Source organism: Symphalangus syndactylus, chromosome 12 (assembly GCF_028878055.3).
Source record: "Symphalangus syndactylus isolate Jambi chromosome 12, NHGRI_mSymSyn1-v2.1_pri, whole genome shotgun sequence".
Lineage (NCBI taxonomy): Eukaryota > Metazoa > Chordata > Mammalia > Primates > Hylobatidae > Symphalangus > Symphalangus syndactylus.
The window spans coordinates 127,869,095-127,888,980 of NC_072441.2; the positions used below are offsets into that span (position 1 = coordinate 127,869,095).

A 19,886-nucleotide genomic window follows, 5' to 3' on the forward strand; every position below is an offset into this window, starting at 1 on the left:
GTTTGGGAAGAGTAGTGGGGAAGCAGATCTTACTAAAGTTCAATGGAGAATGGGAAAAGAGAAATTGGACAGTGAATATCACTATACTTTAAGAGTTTTCTTGCTGAGGGAAAATGAGAAATGGGGTAATAATAGGAGTTAGGGTAAAGAGCGAGTTTTTTTTTTTTTTTTTAAGATGGGAGAAGTAAAAGTATGTTTGTATGCTTATGGGAATGACTCAGTAGAGAGGGAATAATCTAATGATGCAGGATAAGAGAGGAGAACTGCTAGATCTATGTTCTTGAGTTGGTGAGGGGTGGGATTTAACACACAGGTAGAAGAGCAATGGACAGCTCATCCATGGTAACAGAAGAGAAGGTGGAGCAGGGAGCTAGTGGGAGTTCTCTTCTCATTACTTCAATTTCCAGTGAAATAAGAAGCTGGGTCTTCAGTTGAGAATGAAGATGAGGGAGATGAGGGAGGTGTTAGAGGTTTGAAGAAAGAGGAGAAAGTAGGAAAATACTATCTAGGAGAGAGGGAGAGTGATTGAACTAGAGAAATACAGTGTGAGCTTCAGACAGTTTTAGGGCCCACACAAGGCTGGTGGTCACTAATGTAAAGGGAGTCTGGTCAGCATGAATATGTGTTTTTCTCTTGCAGTGCATGTTCAGCTGTGAGGGTGCAGGTACACAATAGATGGAGAGCTTTGGTTGAAACAAAAGAATACAATGAACTGAGGGAGGGGTGAGGAAAATGAAAGTGTACACAAGGGAAGGACGATATGTTTTATATGGAATTTAAACTAGGTAGAAAGGGAAGTGAGGACATGGTGGTGGTGAGGGACAGTAAAAGTGAGTTGAAGGTCCCAGGAGGGTTGAAGGGTTATTTTGAGTCAGGATAGTAAAGGGAGTGAGATAGGAAGTAGGTATTGACAAGAGGATGCTTGCCATTGAAATTAAGCTATTAAGCCCTAAGGGAGGAGCAGGGAGGGAGTAACTGAGGTGGAAGGAGGAGTGTAGGTTGAGGAGCTGAGGTATTGGAAAGATTGTCTTTGTGCATATTGAAATCATCAAGAATTATGACAGATGTAGTTTTGAAAACTTTGTGTGGTTTGGGATAGTATTTATGGGATATAATGTATGTGTCTGGCACACAGTGGGTTCTCAATCAATGCAGTTTAGTCAGTTATTTGTCTAATATTTGTTCAGGGCCCTGGGACTTCTCCCTCAGCGGCTTCCAACTTGTGGAGTGTTGTGGCATTGCATGGGGAATGGGGGTGGGGTTGGGAGACAGAGCTGGGGCAAGAGCCTGGGCTCAAGGGTCCCTGCTGCTGAGGTTGCCCCATACACAAGGGTCTGGGCCCCTCTTCTGGCTCCCGGCTGGGCTCCCACCAGAGCTGCATACGTTTGGCTCAGCGGCAGCAGCAGCAGATGGCAAAAAGTGGGTGGGCTGGGGGGTATCTGCAACTGATCCCACAGCCGCCGGATTAATGAGGCCTCATGCCCGCCTTCTTTTCTGCAGCATGCCAGCCAACAGTAGCTTCCTTTGCTGGGGTGGGTTTGTTTGTGGGAAATTTTTTGGCAGTGAAAGCCCAGCACCTGATTGAAAACTTCCTCTCCCCCTCATTTCTCCTTCTCTCCTGGCTCCTATACTGGTTCTAAAGTACTCTGGGGCCTCAAGCTTGTCCCTGGGGTTCCTCCTGGTGTCAGCCTGATGAAACCGAGACCAGGTAGTCCTGCTATTACATTTACTGATGGGGAAACTGAGACTTGGAGAATTTAATTATTCATTCAGTAGCAGGAAGCTCAGGACTCTATGTACATTTCATGTCCTCTCATGTCTAGCTACATCCCTGGGTTGGCATAGACCCCGTGAGTAAGAACTTGGATGGTTCATATTGGAGGATGAGGCATATATAAGCCTATTTGCTGGGCATTGAGGTCATGGGGATGGGGGCATTGCATGGGAATCCAGATTATAATAAGGATAATGGGGACTCCTGGGAAAAAAAATTAGGTGAGGAGAAAGTCTAGCACTGAGCACCACAGTAGCAAATGGGTTCAGGGCTGAAGAGCACTATTTGTAGGCATAGTGTAAAGCTCTTCTTAGCCTTCTCTGACTGGGCCCTGCCAGCAAATATATATTGTACTGAGTCATTAGGGATCCAAGCAACTCTGTGGTAGAACTGTTCCTTCCTTATCAAAATGGGATGAAAGAAAGGAAAGGTGCATCTTTGATGACAAGCAAGAGTGAGAGAGCAAGAAGGTGGGTTGGAGAGCTGGGGAGAGAGACGGGAGCTCTAGAGATGTGGAGGTGGGCAAAGATGTTGAGACATTCTAGTCAGTATGATGGCAGGAACTGAGGCCCCAAGGAGCACTGGGGGTCAAAGATAGATCAGTGCTACTGGACCGGTGGCCCAAGAGGAGTCTTGGATGCGTGGCAGACTAATGCAGGCAGCAATAAGTTGATGAAAATCTGGAGGCAGGTGGTGATGGAGCTTCTGGCAGTGGAGACACGTGGAGGAATATTGGAAATCTCAGTGCATAGGCAATGGTCAAGTGGGATAGAGCAATAATCAGACTTAAACCAGAGAGACAGAGTTGTGTAACATTTTGTTACACAGCAGTACACATACGAAAATGTTTGTATGGCCCAGCAGGGTAGAGGAATGGGCTGTTTGGGGCCAGAGATGAATGGCTTGGGGACTCTAACAGCACAGGGCCCCACCTGTCTGATCAGAGGGTTGAAGAAATAAATTAAGCAGATTAATAAAGAATGTGTTCATTTGTTGGGAAGCTCTTCAGTAAGGAGTGTATTTTTCTCAAATAATAAGCTGTTCAGAGGAGATAATCCAGGGGCTGTTGCCGCCTAGGGATACCATTGAGGACACAGGCTTTCCAGGTGTTCCTAGTCTGCCATTCATGGTTTTTGTCTGTTCCTTCATAGTTGCAATATGGCACATGCAGCTTTAGATATCACACCAGCATTCCAGATGGGAAGAAGGGAGAGGGAAAAGAGGGCAATGGCAAAGGGAAAACAGTGTGCCAGTTGAGTTTGCTCCCATTTAAGGAACTTTCCTAGAAGACTCACAAGGGACTTCTTTCTTCTCATTGGCCAGAGCTGTGTGATGTGAACGTCTAGCCAAATTGTAGCTAGACATTTTGTTGCCCTAAAAAAATCAGGATTCTGTTAGTAAGGAAGAAGAGAATTAATAGGAGTAGGCCTGTGACAAGCACTGTGTTGTATTCGGGGAGCAGGTAGTAATTTTGCAGAGTTGGACCACAAACTGTGAGGCAGGAAGAGAAAAAGGATGAGGCTGCTTAAGCCACCAGAGCCTAGATGATTCAGGGTCTTGTAAGTCATGCTCAGGAGTCTGGACTGTATCACCTGGGTAATGGGAATTCACTGATGGGATTTAGGTGGGGCAATGATTTGGCCAGATGAGTGTTTTAGATAGATTGTCCTAATGGAGGGGATGTGTGGAGTTGCAGAAGGTGAGGAGGGAAGGTCTCGTATAAGGATAGTGTCTGAATCCTTGTACATAGAAGGAATTCAGTTAATAGCCTGTGAATGAGGTAATAAGACTTAAATCAGGATAGTGACAATAAAGAGGGTAGGAGGCGATGAATTTGAGAAATTTTCAGGAGAATAAAATTGATAGGGTTTGGTAATTGATTAGATGGTTGAGGGGAGAGGAGGGAGTTTAGGAATACTCCTGGGTTTCCCAAAATTAATTGAGATGTGGAACATAAGAGAAGGAGCAAGTATGGAGTATATAATTTGTTCAGAATCACATGCAAAACTGAACCCAGGAACTGGGTCAGGAACTAGATCTTCCAGGCCATTGTTCTATTACCCTAATTTACACTCCAAATTGTCTCTTCTGGAGCCCAGCATGACAGTTCACTGATATCTTTGGACCCACTGATTTTTCTCCCCCTCCACCATCCACCAAGTCCATGAGATCCAGGAATGATGATGTTAATATGGTGGTGGTATCTTGCTTCCTGAGGGCCCAGAGTGATCAGCGTGTGCTAAGAGGGTAGATACAGTGGCTACCACTAACTCTGTTCCTATTCTCACCGATGCCAGGAGCCAGGGAGGGTCTGGACTGAACATTGGCTTCTCCACACAACTATCCTTTTTCTAACTCCTGCTTTATGCTGGCTGATGTATTAGTTTTCTATTACTCCTATAAAAACTTACCACAAATGTAGTGGCTTAAACAATGTAAACTTATTTTCTTATAGTTCTGAAGGTCAGAGGTTTAAAGTCAAGGTGTTAGATGGGCTGTGTTCCTTCTGGAGGTTTCAGGAAAAAAAAAATCAATTTTCTTACCTTTTTCAGCTTCTAGAGGCCGAATGCATTCCTTTGCTTATGGGTCCTTCTTTGCATTACTACAATCTTCTGGTTCCATTGTTGCTTCTCCTACTACTGACTCTGAATCCTCCCACCTCCGTTTTAAAAGGATTCTTGTGATTACGTTGGGGAATCCTGGAAATAGTACCTAACTTGGTCTGAGAGGTAGAGGAAGGAGCTCCAGGGGGGAGGATATTCATGTTGAATTTTGAGGTATGTGTAATAATTAGCCAGATGAATAATAAGAATGATAGCAATAGTAATAGCAAACATTTATATATATATATATCCACCTGGATAATCCACGATAATCTCCCCTTAAGATCCTTAACTGAATTACATTTGTAAAGTCCCTTTAACCATTTAAGGTAATGCAATGGTCTGAATGTTTATGTTCCTTCAAAGTTAGTAAATTTAAACCTAATCCCTAATGTTGTATTATTAAGACGTGGGAACTTTGGGAGGTGAGTAGATCATGAGGGATCCACCCTTCTGACTGGTATTAGTGCCTTTATAAGAGAGGCCTGAGGGAGCTTGGTCATCCCTTCTACCATGTGAGGACACAGTAAGAAGGTGACAACTATGAGACAGACAGCAAATCCTCACCAAACATCAAATCTACTAGTGCTTTGACCTTGGACTTCCCAGCCTCCAGAAATGTGAGCCATACATTTCTGTTGTTTGTGAATTATCCATTGTAAGATGTTTTGTTATAGCAGCCCAAATGAGACAGTCAGGTGAGAGGAGGTCCGTGAAGAAACTCTATCCAGCTTTCCCATTTGAGGAGGAGCCTGGAGAAGTTCCCGACATTTGCAGCAGGGAGGAGCCTGGCCCCTCCTCTTCCTGTGTGGGACCCAGGATTCGAATGGCCAGGTGGGAAGTGCTCTAGCAGGGACTCTGGCCTTGTGAGAGTCCCTGTGCCCCCTTTACTTCCACTTCACCCAATAAAACCCTGTCTTACCATCCAAATTGTCTGTGAGCCTGAATTTTCATGGCTGTGGGACAAAGAACCCTGTCTTTAGCTGAGCTAAGGAAAAGTCCTGCAACACAAATAGACTAAGACAGATAACATATTCACATGCCCTGGGATTAGAATGTGGACATCTTTAGGGGGCCATTATTCAGCCTACCACAGCTGCACACCTCCACTGGCATTCTTTTTGTGAACAATCTTGTACTGATGAATAGGGCACAGTTCTTGCCATTGATGAGCTTATGGTTTAGGGGAGAAGGCATAGAGGTAGACAATAAACTATTCTACAGGGTAAGAGAGGACTTTGCGAACACAGAGAAATGGTTCATAACGGTCTGAGAGGTTGAGGAATGAGCTCCAGGGGAAAGGATATTCATGTTGAATTTTGAGGCATGTGTAAGAATTAGCAAGATGAATAATAAGAATGATAGCTATAGTAATAGCAAACATTTATATAGTTATTACTATCTGCCAGGTAGTGTTTTAAGCACTTAACACACATTAATGCATTTGACCCTCTCAACACTGAATAAGGCCCTTATAAGAGGCCTTATAAGTACTGTTATCAGTCATTTCTATTTTACAGGTAAGTGTAATAGTCAAGGTTCTCCAGAGAAAAAGAACCGACAGGAGATGATAGATTGAAAGATATAAATATATAGGTTAGATATAGATATATGAGAGGGGGTTTATTATTTACTATTACTAATCACTATGAGTAAACTGAGGTTGAGAGAAGAGAATCCATTGGCTGAAATGTAGGCACTCCCCATTACTCTTAAGGATCAAAGTCCTTTCTGTGGCTTGCAAGACCCTTGATAATCTGGTCCCTGCTGCCACCAGCCCCATTCCCCTCTCCACTGCTGAGTCACTGGGTTCCTCTCAGTCCCTCAGCTGAACATTGCTCCCCTCTACTCTGGCCCTTTGCCCATGCTGTTCTCCTGGCCTGGGATGGGACACACTGTCCTCATCCTTCAGATCTTGGCTCAAATGCCACAGTCTGAGAAAGGGTGTTCCTCCTCCTCAGCCAGGCAGGTGCTGTTGCTCACTGTCAGAACAGCCTGTATTTGACCTTGACAGCACTCACCTCAGCTGTATATAGCTGTCTTTTTCGTCCTTTCATTGTTTCCTCAGTGACACATAATAGGTGGCCAATAAATATTTGCTGACCCTATGAAAAATGTAGGGGCAGATGACTGTCTAGGAGTCAGCAGGAGCAAAACCATCAGAGACCATCTCGTCCCACGCCTTCCTTTAACTTCTGGGAAATTGAGAGGGGCAGTGACTTGCCCAACACTACACAGCAAGTCAGGGGCAGAGTTGAGGATTCTGACTCCTGGTCCTGGATCACTTCCATTGTTCCCAGTGGGATGCTCCTTGCCTCACTCCAATGCCTACCTGTCCAAGTCTGTTCTATCCTTCATGAGACAGTTGATTCCTAAACATGTCTAGGATTCCTTTCTTGTTACAGTTCAACCTTACCTCACCCCGCAAAGTTAGAATTGACTGCTCTTTTCTCTATGCTCCCCAAACACCCTGCAGCTTTGCTCTTGCCCTTCTATACTCTGCTTACACCTGAGCTTTTCCAGCGCAGGCACCATGCCTGATTCCTCTGTCCCCCTGGAGGTTGCATGCAGCAGTACAAATATGGTATGTGAGTATGCTGTGATGCAGGAAAGCAGAGGGATGTGGGATTATCAAGGAATCCTTAACCCAGCCAGGGTCAAGAAAGGTTTTCAAGAGGCAGTGAATCCCGAGCTGAACAAGCAGGATTAGCCAGGTGGGTGGTGCATGCATGCTTTGAGAAAAATGTGGGTTTGGGGTGGAGGAAAGGGCATTTTAAGGAGAAGAACCCTAATATTTGTGGAATAAGATGAAAACTAGTTACATAGGGTGAAGTGGAGGCTGGACAACTCAAAACCCTGTTTCTCCCAAGGATTCAAATGAGGAAGTTGAACTGACTTTCAAGGGCTTTCCAGAGCTAAGTAACCAGGCAATGACAAGCCTGATTGTGTGACAAGCAGGGGAGGACTACCCTTTACAAACGGTTTAATTGGATTCATTTCCCATCTTGGCTGAGACAGAACTTTTGACTCTTTCTTATTCCTACAGCCAAGAGGAGTAGGGCTTGGAGATATTTGCCCTTTACCAGATATTTATGAACGAAGGGCCCTCACTTCCTTGCTCAAAAGCCTTCTGGTACTCTGCTTTCCTAAAGATGTTTCCTGCCTCAGCCTGCATGACCAACCCTTTTCCTCTTATTCCTGTGCTCTCCCTTTCTACTGCTGCCCACCTAAGCTCCTTAGTGTGGCCACCACTCCTTTACCCTGAGGGGAAGTCTCTGTGACTCTTCCATGATGCTCCCAGCAGTCTAATTCTCAGGGGTGAATGAGAAGGAGTGGCTGAGTCACTGTAATGGCCAGACACCAGAGGAGGGACCAATAGGGCCTCTGGTTGCTGAGGGCAATCAGAGCTTTTGCTGCTAAATGGCTGGAGTTACTGTATTTCAAAAGCAGCTTAAGTTCCATGAGGCCAAGTGAGATTCCCAGCAACTTATTCCCACGTGTATTCCTACTATTTCTTCCCTCCCTCACTTGAAGTGACCAAACAGGATTTCTTGGTTCTTTACATTCAGGGGCATCCACCAAACCCATCTCTCCCTGCCAAAGGGTCTGGCCCAAGTTTTCTTCTTCTGGGAACTCTTTCTGGCTATTGTTTAATTCCTGCTACTCTTCATTCAGTGCCAGGAACTTGGCATATTTTACTTCTAATCCTCCCTTCTCTGATGAGGAATTTCAGACTTAAATTTTTGTCCCAGGGACCCAAACCCAGAACTTTTTCACTAAAGCTAGTCCTCTTTCCATCAGGGCAAACTCTCCTTCCTTCCTGGGTCCCAGAATGCTCCTTTCACTCCCCACAGATTTTCAAAATCTGAAATTCTCCCTCCAACACAAAAGTTACCTGTGCTACATCTTTGTGGCTAGATCATTGCTCCACAGGTCTTGTCTTTGTAATAGAACTCTAAATTTCCCTTCCTGCTTTTTTGGTTTTCTGTCATAACCCACTGCACAATTTCATGCACAAAACAGGTATACCAAAAAAAAAAAAAAAAAAGAAGAAGCTAGACATGTTTATTTGCTGTCATGCCCCTAGCTCAGTATCTGGCATATGGCAGGTGTTCAGAGTAAGGATTCTAGTGTAGACAAGGCTTAGGCTGATTCCCCTCAACCCCCACCCTGCCATACCTCACAGCTAGGCAGATGATCAACAAATGATATCACATTGAAAGCCAGCAATATGGTTTAGTAGAAAGACATTGGATTGGAACCGGATGACTTTTGTGCAAATTCCCACTCTGCAACATGCTGTGTAACCTTGGGCGAGGTATTTAACTTCTCTGTTTTTGTTAGATGTAAAATGGGGATTATGTTATGTGCTTCCCAGGATTGTTCTGAGGATTCAGAGGCAATACAGATAGTGAAAGGAGTGGCCACTATGGTGCTCTTGGTCCACACAATGGACCTATCTGTGTATCACAGTGGGAACTATCACTTGGGGAGACCCATGGGGCCAGCTCTGAGGGTCCTTAAATTGGCTTGTTAACATTCTTACCTGTCTGTCCTATCCTCAACTCCTTTCTACCTCAATGATTTGTGGTGGTTAAAATAGACCTATTAACAAACTAATTTCATTTTTAAATACTGCTGAGCAACAGTGCTTAAAAACTATCACTTTTAGTTTTTCTTTGTTAATTTGCTTGTAAACCATTGTTATTTGGTCTGTTTTTCCATTTAAGATTTGGGGAGAGGGTTAGACTCAGGCACAGTACATGAATGTAATTTCCTTTATTTCCTACATAATAGGACTCATTTCACCTTTAGTTGAAGTGTGGACCACTTGGTAATTGTTTTGGCTCTAATTCTAGCATAATGGACTTGGAGCCACGGTGTATAACTGGGGATCTTGGGGGTCAGACGGACCTGGGTTTGAATTCTGGCTTTGCCACCTACTTACTCACCTTCACAAAATACCTAATCTCTCTGAGTTTCTTTCTTTTCAAGGTAAAAGAGGGATGATACCCCTCACTAACACTATATACATATAGAGTGCCTGCCATAGGAAAAACTTAATAAATGCCAGTGGTCTTTCTAGAAACAATTTCTTAAACCTTAGGGACTTTGCTGAAAATTGTTTGAAATAATTACATGGCATACTGGCATGTCATGTGAGTCCACTTTGCATTTGAACCACTAGTAGATGAAGCTGAACTCGCATAGAAAAGCCTTCTGGGAATTAACCCGGGGTTGGGTGATTTTAAACCAGTTTTCATTCTGCTGCAGAAACAAAAAGGATGAGACAGGAGAAACACTATTCCTTTAATTGAAGGAACACTTTTATGTTCTCAGGTCTATTTTAATCTTAAGTGCCGATTATGTATCATTCTCTCCTGTTAACAGACACTTCTGTAAGTGATCTGCACAGAGAGAAATATGATTCTTACATAAATACTGTACCATGAGAAATTATCTTATTACCTAATATGCCAAAAAGCTAATAAGATAAGGGAATGGTACGAGTCATTTTTGGACAATATTAAAACTTGATTTCAGCTCATGGAAATAAAATGTAATTTCCTTTTATTATTCTCTTCTTCGGGTAGAACAAAGGCAGTCAAGGGTGCAAGGATATTAGAAGCTGTGTTCTGTGAGCTTTCATGAAGGCTGTGGAAGGATCCAGGCAGGATGGCCTCAAATTAAGATTTTAATGACTCTGTGGTTTAGAAAACACACTCTTGTAGTTAACGCTATCTTATCAGGTATCATTTTTGAATTCACAGATGAAAGTTAAAAAATTCATAATTATACAAGTACTTGCCTTGTGTGTTTGCCTGTGTGTGTCTGTTAAGGAACAAATGCATAGTGCCTACAGGAAGTAAGGGCAAAATAATTTCAAGGACTGGGAGTTTCCGGAATTACCTATGGCAAAGGCAATTGTGTACTGCATTTTGACAAGGTTAAAAGTATCTACACCCAAATACTGACTCAAGGAGAGTATGGGTGCCACAAGACCTTGTGAGTTTCAAATGTACATTTAAATGTTATTCTTTGGGGGTTAAAATGTTTTATTTACAAATGAACAAAGGTTGATCGATCTTGATGAAAGACATTTAAACAGGACTCCAGCTGATAAAAATTTCTGGCGGTAACCATCATTTGGTCAGTGTTTGATCTTCAGTAATAGAAGTAAGTAAAGTTTTGATGTTGATGGTGATGATGTGAGGTGGTTTTAGACATAAACACATTTTTTTTCACTCCTCCTATCACGTTGACAAAAATAACACTAAGTAAATGCCGTCAGCTTTCTATGACATGCAATTTTTCAACCAAGCAAAATACAATGTACCTAGGACCTTAAAGAAATGTAATAATCTCAGCATTCTTGTGATTTGTTAGACCTTTTCCACAAACACCTACAGAAACTATATATGTTTGCCTGGAGATTTAAGGTAACACGCTTGTATTCACAACAAGATGAATTTTTTATTAGATGTTAGGCAGACACATTGTGCTGATGCTAGAAAGTGTTTCTGACAGAGTATATGTAGAATGTCTTCTATGGACATTTTCAAGACCTATTTAAATACCTACATCTATTTGTTAAACTTTCAGCATAGATCTGTAGGAGGAGGCTAGTGAATGAACTATATGAACTGGGAAGATTCTACCAACTTCGGATATTCCAAAATAATGCAGCCGTCCATTTAAAGTACACTAAAATGACACTTTTAAGGAGCAGGGGTGGTGATGACTGGCAACTATCATAGGTTTGGCAGCAACATTTTTAGACCTACAAACACAGTTGTAAAGCTGTGTTATCCCTGTGGGAAACTGTTCTTTTGAATGCCCATTTTTTTTTCTCCAGAAAAGAAACGTAGGGGCTTGTCTTTAAGATAAAACTATAATAAGAACCTTTAAGTTCAACTATATGAGGTTTAGGCTGACTTAGAGGTTTAATATTTAGCTTGGTTAATTAAATCTCATTCTTTGCCCTGAATTTAATTATTCCAACCAATGTGGTAACTTAATATAATAATAATAAAGAGGTTAATTAGAAATAGAAGAGAATCTGACTATTTGTTCATCTGGCTCAGTGGGGGCATTTCATGAAGTGTCAGTTTATGGATGGCAATGTTTTATAGAGTATGAATTTTCAGTTAGTGAGGAAATGAAAATGAAAGACAGTAGATCATCAGGGAGTGATTGTATCAGGAAATCACTAAAAAGCTAATCTGTAAAGTTCAGGGCATATTTTAATGTGACTTCATGATAATGTGGGCAGTATTTTTCTCCCTAGGTTGAGCTTAAATCACGTTCTTTAGACACATTATGAGTAATTCCTTGTTTTGAGTTTCTATTCAAAGGTAAGAAAGCCAAATATTTCCTACTTTTAAAAAGAAATGAGTGCTAAAATAAAAAGGTGACCTTTCTTGCTTAGCTGTCACTTTCAATACAAATGGTCTGCTTTCTTAATATTTCTTAATGCTCAAGTTCCGCAACCTTAATGCTGAGGTGCTGTGCGGTGGAATCAGACTTGGATTCAAATCTCAGCTGGAAACTTGCTTGTGGTGTCAAGTTACTATTCTTATTGAGTCTCAGTCTTGTCATCTGTGAAATGAGGATAATGTTGTCTACACTCCTCGGGTTGCTGAGGATACAGTGAGAGAATGCAGAGGATACCATACAGCCTGCCCGTTACATAATACGTGCTCTGCAAATGGTGGCTCCCTGTCCTCTGAACAAGTCACAAGCCTTCTTATAAATGAATAACAGGTGCTAATGTATCATAACACCAAAGGTAAAGCCAAGTGTTCTGGCTTATCAACCAGGGCAGTGCTCCTTAAACTTGAAAGTACCAGTGATTCATTCACCTGGGGATCTGGTTAAATGCAGATTCTAACAAGCTCCCAGATGATGCTGATACTGCTGGTTGGGGACCACCAGACTTTTAATAGCACGGAACCAGAACACTGACTTCTGAATATTGAGCTGACTTTAAGAGACTGGGCTAAGCTGTAAAACAGAATTTTACCCTGCCTTTTCTTTTCCCTGGTTTAATGATAAAAATATTGGGGAAATCTGAAGATGGTACAGAAAAAAAGTTTAAATAAACACATTTAAAAATTTGGGAAGTCAAATCCATTCTACACACTTTCATTTATTGTCTGGACAGATAAAGTACAAATAATTCAAACACAACAAGATTATGAAAAAAAAACATTTACAATACTTTCCCTTGGAAATCATCTAAACTAGCAAGATTAACATGAAGTCATTCATTAATAACTAAAGTATACAACTGCCTGGTCCTAAGATTTTTTTTCCTTTTTTTTTCCCCCAAGATTGAACACATTATAGAGAAGATTTTGGCATGCCTTTCCCACTAATGCTTAGCAAATGCATCAAAACTTTGCCAGCAAACTGCGTTCATTCATAGCAGGTGACGTAAAAAGTTTTCCCTGAATGTTGAACGAGTGTTCTCTGAACTGAAATCTGGTGTTATATCCAAAACTGAAAAGAGGAAAAAAAAACAGAAAAAAAATTTAAAGGAGGAGTCTATGATGCAGCCTTGGTATTCGTTATCTGTCTACCACTACAACGACTACTACAAAGTTTGCCTCTTCAGTGTGAAAACAACAGTCCTGTCTACATGCACTTAGTGGGTTCAGCATGGGAAAAAATGCACAAAATAAGCACAAGTTATAAATAACCATAACGTTTTATTACCATTAAGACTAAACTTGTATTGAAAAGATTTTATATAACAAGACAAGAAAAGCAATAGCAAATTTAACTATCAACTAGATTATGCATAGCGAGTAACTGTTTCTATTACCCAGGGAAGAGCATGAACCCTTGTATTTTTTTGTTTTGTTTTTGTTTTAAATATATAACCGTACAAAGCACAAACATACTAAAATGATCAGTGCACTGGACGTGGGAGGGTGCTCCCTCAGTCATTTTGTTCCCTTAGCTCTGTTTTGTTTTCCCCAATCTGAGTTACATTAAAATAAAGACTCAGTTGTTTTTATTTTTCTACTTTGCAGTAAGAAAAAATATTCACAACAAACATGACAATATATCAAACAATAGTTCTACACAAGTTACCTTGATACCTCTTTAACTGTCACTTAAATATCATAAGAAAACATTTTAAGACATATACAAACAAAACTAGCCAAGTGTTACAACTTATAATAAATTAACCCAAAGAAAAAATAACTTTATATATATATATTTATATTGTATATACACATACACACACAACAGAATGACACAATAATATGCTTCTTCCCATAGTTTAAGTAAACAAATAAGTAGTCTAGCCAATCTAGCTATATTTGATCTCGGCCATAGGCATCATCACATCGGCGATTAAATAAATAAGTGTTTCAAGCAACATAAACAGTGTTTCAAATGTACCAACACAGCCCAATTCTATCAGCATGGGCTACAAAGTGAATTTGAAAATTTCTTAATGAATTTAAAGCAAATGTATCTTTTGTTTTCCTCTCCTAAACACATTACATTTAACTATGATACTAAGATATGTAAATAATTTTGTAGCACCTACTGCTCAAACTAAGGAAGTTTTAGATCAAAAGGAAAATTAATCTTTTTAATTTTTGTTCTGCTGACATCCCATACTGATGACTTAAAGAAAAACTGTCTTTCAACTCATCTCCTTGCTTTTGGGTTTTGACTGTGGGGAACTGTGGTACCCTGGGTAGAACGAACACTCCTTTCCCCTAGTAATTAATAATTGTTTTTTAATTATTATTACATGCTATGAAAAGATATGAAGATCATCTGTTTATAGCCCATCCTTCAAAAAACAGTCTACGAATCCAGTTTAAAACACACATCTTGATCTCTAAAAAGTTACCAGTGCAGTATGAACGCGACAAAGTTGTCAATTTCCCCTAAATTAGCCAGTCAAAATATTTTTTTCTCAAATCCAGATTCTCTTGTAAAAATTCTTTATATTTTATAAAAATAGATTTTTCTTGAAACCCATTTTCAGCAAAGAGACCACCTCTTTGGCAACAATGTTAATGTTATTAAATTGTTAATGTCATCAGGTATCCCCCTTGCCCCCATCCCCTAACAGAAGACTGTTTTAGTTCACATGATATAAAAGAAAAAAGGAAAAATAAAAAAATTTGCAAAAGTTTTTTTTTATTTTTGCAATTTTTATTATTCCTCTTTAATTTGTGTGGGGTTTTTTTTTTTTTTTTTTTTTTTTACCAATCTGATTGGATCGACATTTTGACAAAAAAGAAAAATCTTTTTTTCCTTTCTTTGAATCCCATTACTTTGTAAAAATTGTTGTATTTTTATTATTTTTTTTGTTTTTTGTTTTTCTTCTTCAAATGAGCGAATGGTCATCTTAAAAAGATCCACCTTCAAGGAAGGTAGTAAAGTTAGCTGGCTGGGTAAAAATCCCTGCACATCGCTATCTATGTATATTATATTCAACAACGACAGCTATGAAAGAACATTCAATGCATCAAAGGTATTTTTTTGTTTTTTTTTTTCTTTTTTTCTAAGCATTATAAAATCCTTTCCTGGTACACCTCAGGATAATCCAATGTTTTAATACTTAGGCAACACTGGCTTATAAAGTCCATGGTTGAATATAAGCCTTGAAAAGTTTGTTTCTCTCTCTTTCGTGTATGTGTGTGTGTGCGCGCGTGTGTTTTGTTCGTATATATTTCTATATATATTTTAGTAAGTAAGAATGGGAAATTCAGGACTTGTGGGCTTTGTTGGTTTTAAAGGAAACTTGCAACACTCTGTCTCCCAGGCGGTACCCGTTGAGGCTGGCGATGGCCATGGCCGCCTCATCATAGTTGGTCATGGTGACAAAACCGAATCCCTTGCACTTGTTGGTGTTGAAGTCACGGATCACCTTGACGTTGTTCACTGCTCCAAAGGGGCCAAAGAGCTGCCAGAGGACACTCTCATCAGAATCGGGGGACAGGTTGTAGACAAAGATGCACCACCCAGTTCCTGTGTGACCAGGGATGTTCATTCCCACAAGGCTTGTCATTCCATCAATGGTAATTGGGGAGAACCTGGGGGGACAAGCAGAAGGGGGGACTGGTCCAGACATCAGTCTGACCAAGGATAACACACAGATGCACAGACACAGACACGGGGCAGAGGGCTGAGTGAGTGTTTACAGGAGAGTCTTCAGGGTTCAAAAACCAAAATGTAAAAACTAATGTCTATGTCATTTCCTCTGATGGGAATGGCTTGACTGGCTAGGGCATGTTCATGCTGAGAGAAAGACCTAGGTCAATTTCTAAAAACCATGAGGGACTCCCAGGGCTCCCAGAGAAAGGCTCTGTAACACTTCTATGACAGTATATGCTCATAGCGTACCCCACCCTGACTCCACCCCACCCCAACAATAGACAATGTGCTCTTGGGGGAAAGGTCTATTTCATTCATTCTGTGGCTCTACTTGTTTATTCAGTGGAGCACATATGGGAATCTCACAGATATAGTGACACATAGAAAATGCTCAATAAATATTTATTGGTTGAATTAGTGACTAACTTTGGCCAGTGCTTGGGAAATTTCATTGTTTTTTTTTTTAAAGGCAGATTATGAGATGGCCCTAAAGTGCTTAAGTCTACCATTTTTGCACTCCCTTGACCTATGGTTGTCAAATGTTTCTTAGTGAGGATGGAGATACGTGACAATGAACAGGCATGTCTTGCTATTAAACAGATGTTTCATTTAGTATTTATTCAAAAGGGTTTCCCCCACAAACTCAAGCAATAATTATAAAGATGTATTACTCCTTTATGCTATGTTATCTGGAATTTATTCCTAAGTATCACTGGAGCAAGACTTCAAGTGGTTTGTGCATTTATATATCTTGAATCGCTGTACATTAGAAAAGCATAAAATTGTTATTTGCCCTATTACAACTGCTTTTGTATTAGGCTTAGAAATCTTCTCAGTTTTTGTGTAATCCTGAAAAGAAAAAATGACTCTTTAAATTCTATTCACTGTCTGATGAAATAAATCCTTGTGTGATTTGTGATGGATGTACCAGATGAAACAATTAGGTTACCAGTGCCTACAGCAGAACAATATTTGTTAATGTTTTGTTTCATATCAAGCTTACATAGGGATTTTTTTAATTTTAATTTTTTTTTTTGAGATGGAGTCTCACTCTGTTACCCAGGCTGGAGTGCAGTTGCGTTATCTTGGCTCATTGTAACCTCTGCCTCCTGGCTTCAAGTGATTCTCCTGCCTCAGCCTCCTGAATAGCTGGGACTACAGGCACACACCACCATGCCTGGCTAATTTTTTTATATTTTTAGTAGAGACAGGGTTTTGCCATGTTGGCCAGGCTGGTCTTGAACTTCTGACCTCAGGTGATCCACCCACCTTGGCCTCCCAAAGTGCTGGGATTATAGGCATGAGCTTATATAGGGAGTTTTGATGCTATACACTGAATAGTTTCTTACTTTTCATTTGGCTGGGGTTTTACTGGGGGAGATAGGAAAAGGAGAGAAAGCAAAAACTAGGGAAGAGCATGGTGTAAAATGTGAGCTACAACTGTTTTTAAAAATAAGCAAATATTCTTGGAGATTTGAAAGTTCTATTAAAGAATAGTTCTGTATCTAACTAGAATTTGGATAATCAAATGGCTACTGAATATATGCTAAGTATAACAACTCAATAGACAATATCTTTGCTATTATTCACTAAGTCAATCTTCTTCTCTCTTGTTTAAAAACTATTAACAAGAAAAAGCCAAAAAATATCATGGTGTAGATTCTTAGACATGCAGATCCGTGTCTATTTGTAACTTGTATCATTTCTGAAGATTGTCTTTTTAATCTTCCCTCCTCCAACCAGGTGAGTTGACCCTGGTGAACTGACCTCTTTCTGTTTATAGGTAGAAAACAGCTAAGTATTTATTATAAGTCAAAGGTCAGGGCCTGCAAAGAGATTGCAAGTACAGCCTCTATCCTAGTTGGTGACAGTTAATTGTAGCATTTTGGTAGGAAGCATTCTAAATCCAAATCTGGGTTCAATAGGAAAAGAGAATGCTATTATCAGCTAGTGATGTTTACTCTGGGTGGGGCAGTGGAGGAGGTGGTGGCAGGCCTACCACAGCTGTGTCTTCCCCTATCTTATCTATGTTATAAGCATTTCTCTTTTCACAACATTTAGCACTACCTCACTAACGTCAAAGAGGAGCAAAGGAATGAGATAGAGCTAGGAAAGATGTAAAATCCCTGGGAACAGGCAAACAGTGTGCTGGAAATGTGGAGATAATTCATAGTTATCCTCACTGATGCCGGGATTGAGATTTGAGAGGCTGGTCCTCTGATAGTGAAGTCTGCAGTCAGGTTACTTCCTCTACTGTGCACCAGTTCCCAGAGTCAGGGTACTTACCATGCATGGCCAGTGAAAGAACTGGGAGTGTGATGTGGACTATTAAAGACTACATCTCTTTCCCTTGACTGTAGGAAGGGGAATTAAAGTGTGCAGCTCTACTGAGCAAGATGATGAAAACACTATGTCCCTAGCAGTGCAGTGGAGCTTATCAGAAGCACATATGGGAATCTCATGGACACAGTGACATCACACACCCAACTTTCCAAGATTCAGATTTCATACTGGGTCTGGAAAACTTTGAATCTGCATTCAGAGAGCCCCAAAAGCCTTGACTCTGGGCCCCCAACCCCACAAAAAGCCTTTCAGTGAAAGGAACAGCAAGTTTAAAACACACATAACATATAACCAAGGGAGGATTTATAAGAACTGTTAAAACCTGTAACAAAAGAAACCCCTGGTTGAGGTGCACACAGATACACTTCATTCTCAGGATGTGCTCTGAAATGCACACTGAAGTGGGGGCAGGAGTTAGTTAGAAAGTCATCCACGTGTTTGTTTATCCTTTGGCCAGAGCTGGTAGTCCAAAATCTAATTTTTCTACCGAAAAATCATAAGATTGTCAACCACAATTAGCAAAATGTTCTAATTCTGATTTGCTGGAATCTGCCCTCTTAACTGAATCTTGGCATTGCTAATGCAAAACAGTTTGCTCTGCAAGTTTGCAAAACCAGCCAGCAAAGAGTCGGAGCCTTTCCCCTTAGGGGAGCCATTCAAAGGATCAGATTATTAAGGGCTTGGTAGCTGTGGCACCTGAACCATAGGAGAAGCCCACCTGCAAATAAAAGAAAAAGTGAAACACACAAATTCATTTTGTGTGCCCTAAAAGAAACAAAATCAACTGAGGTCTGAAATTAAAATTAAGAATTTGACATGCTGGTGGAAGAAAAAGGAAGAATTTTTTTTTTAAAGTAAAGTTAGTGAATTAAAAAAAAAAAAATTCTAGCCCCAGTCTGTGCCAACATGGACATCTGGCAATCTGTGGAGTTTTAATTACCTCTTTACGCCATAGGCCATATTAAGCAAATTGTCCAGCCTGCAAAGAGAAGGAGGGTCTCTGGGTTAATGCCTCACAGATGGCAAGATCGCTCAATGGAACTATTAATAAGAATGCTCCATTTTCAAAGAAGAAAAGCTCAACAACTTTCCCCACTGCTTAGGAGTCTATCCACCGGTAGTTTCCCCCTTTTCTGTCTCTAACTGCAAGTAATTCATGTTCAGGTCAATGCTAGAGTTTAAAGCAAGTGTCTAATGAGTCTCCCTTTCTTTCAAGGTCTGAATTAATACCATTCCCCCCACCTCTCAGAACATTTGTGTGGATTTTGTTTTATATTATATGTGAAATTGTTCAAAGCAGGGGCTTCTTAAATTGTTCACCTTTTTACTATAATTAAACTTGTAAATAAAGGTCTCTGTTCCAGATTAACAATACACAGGCACACAATATGTATCAGAACAGATCTTTTCTGTTAGCCTTGCTACATTAACTAAATCATCTTACTACACACATTTTTGGGAGGCAGGGGGAGTTTGCAGGTTAAGATTTTTAAAAAGTGGCTTACTGTTTACTGCCTGATAGCACCTCCCAGCAAACTGCCATTATGCTATAATCTTCCTCACATTCACTACCTTACTTGGGGACAAGCTATTCACACCATAGGGCAGTAGTAACCATAGTTTCCACCATTAGAAGTCTGCTGGAGAGGCTTTTTACATAAATACTGCATGTGCTCTCAAGCAAAATAAAAATTAGATGACTTGGACTCTTCATGAAATCATTAACCATTTCAAATTCACAGGGCATAGGAGGACACGAAAGAGGATGATTTTTCTCCTCACGTAGCCAGATGAAGCATACTATCCTAGATAGAAGGACCTACTATTTCCCATGTGAAGTTTCTCAAATAGAAAAACATTTTCATCAAAGGGAAGCTGGGATGTGGTGTGGAATAAAGTAATTGTTTAGAATTTATCATGGGTAAGTCAAAAATATTTTTATCTCTTGTATAATAGAGACCAGTCAAGGTCATACTGCCTTCATGGAGAGAAACCTGTCTTAGAAAAGTTCCAGGAGAAGGGCAATGCCCCCCTGC

General features: G+C 40.5%; 1 protein-coding gene and 1 long non-coding RNA gene across 16 annotated transcripts in view; one reads left to right on the forward strand and one right to left on the reverse strand.

Annotated features, from left to right (window-relative positions):
* LOC134734570 (uncharacterized) overlaps positions 1-19,886 on the forward strand; it is a 247,910-nt gene that overhangs the window by 205,234 nt on the left and 22,790 nt on the right. The window lies entirely within an intron of this gene.
* ELAVL4 (ELAV like RNA binding protein 4) overlaps positions 12,507-19,886 on the reverse strand; it is a 157,166-nt gene continuing 149,786 nt past the window's right edge. For 9 of the 15 annotated variants that reach the window (XM_055254788.2, XM_055254792.2, XM_055254785.2 and 6 more), the window contains 2 exons: positions 18,791-18,829; positions 12,507-15,488 (listed from right to left, as the gene is read on the reverse strand). In XM_055254788.2, the coding sequence (XP_055110763.1) occupies positions 15,119-15,488; positions 18,791-18,829 (409 nt within the window). In that variant the 3' untranslated portion in view covers positions 12,507-15,118. The remainder of the gene's footprint in view (positions 15,489-18,790; positions 18,830-19,886) is intronic. The other 6 variants (XM_055254796.2, XM_055254784.1, XM_055254798.1 and 3 more) reach the window with 2 other exon arrangements.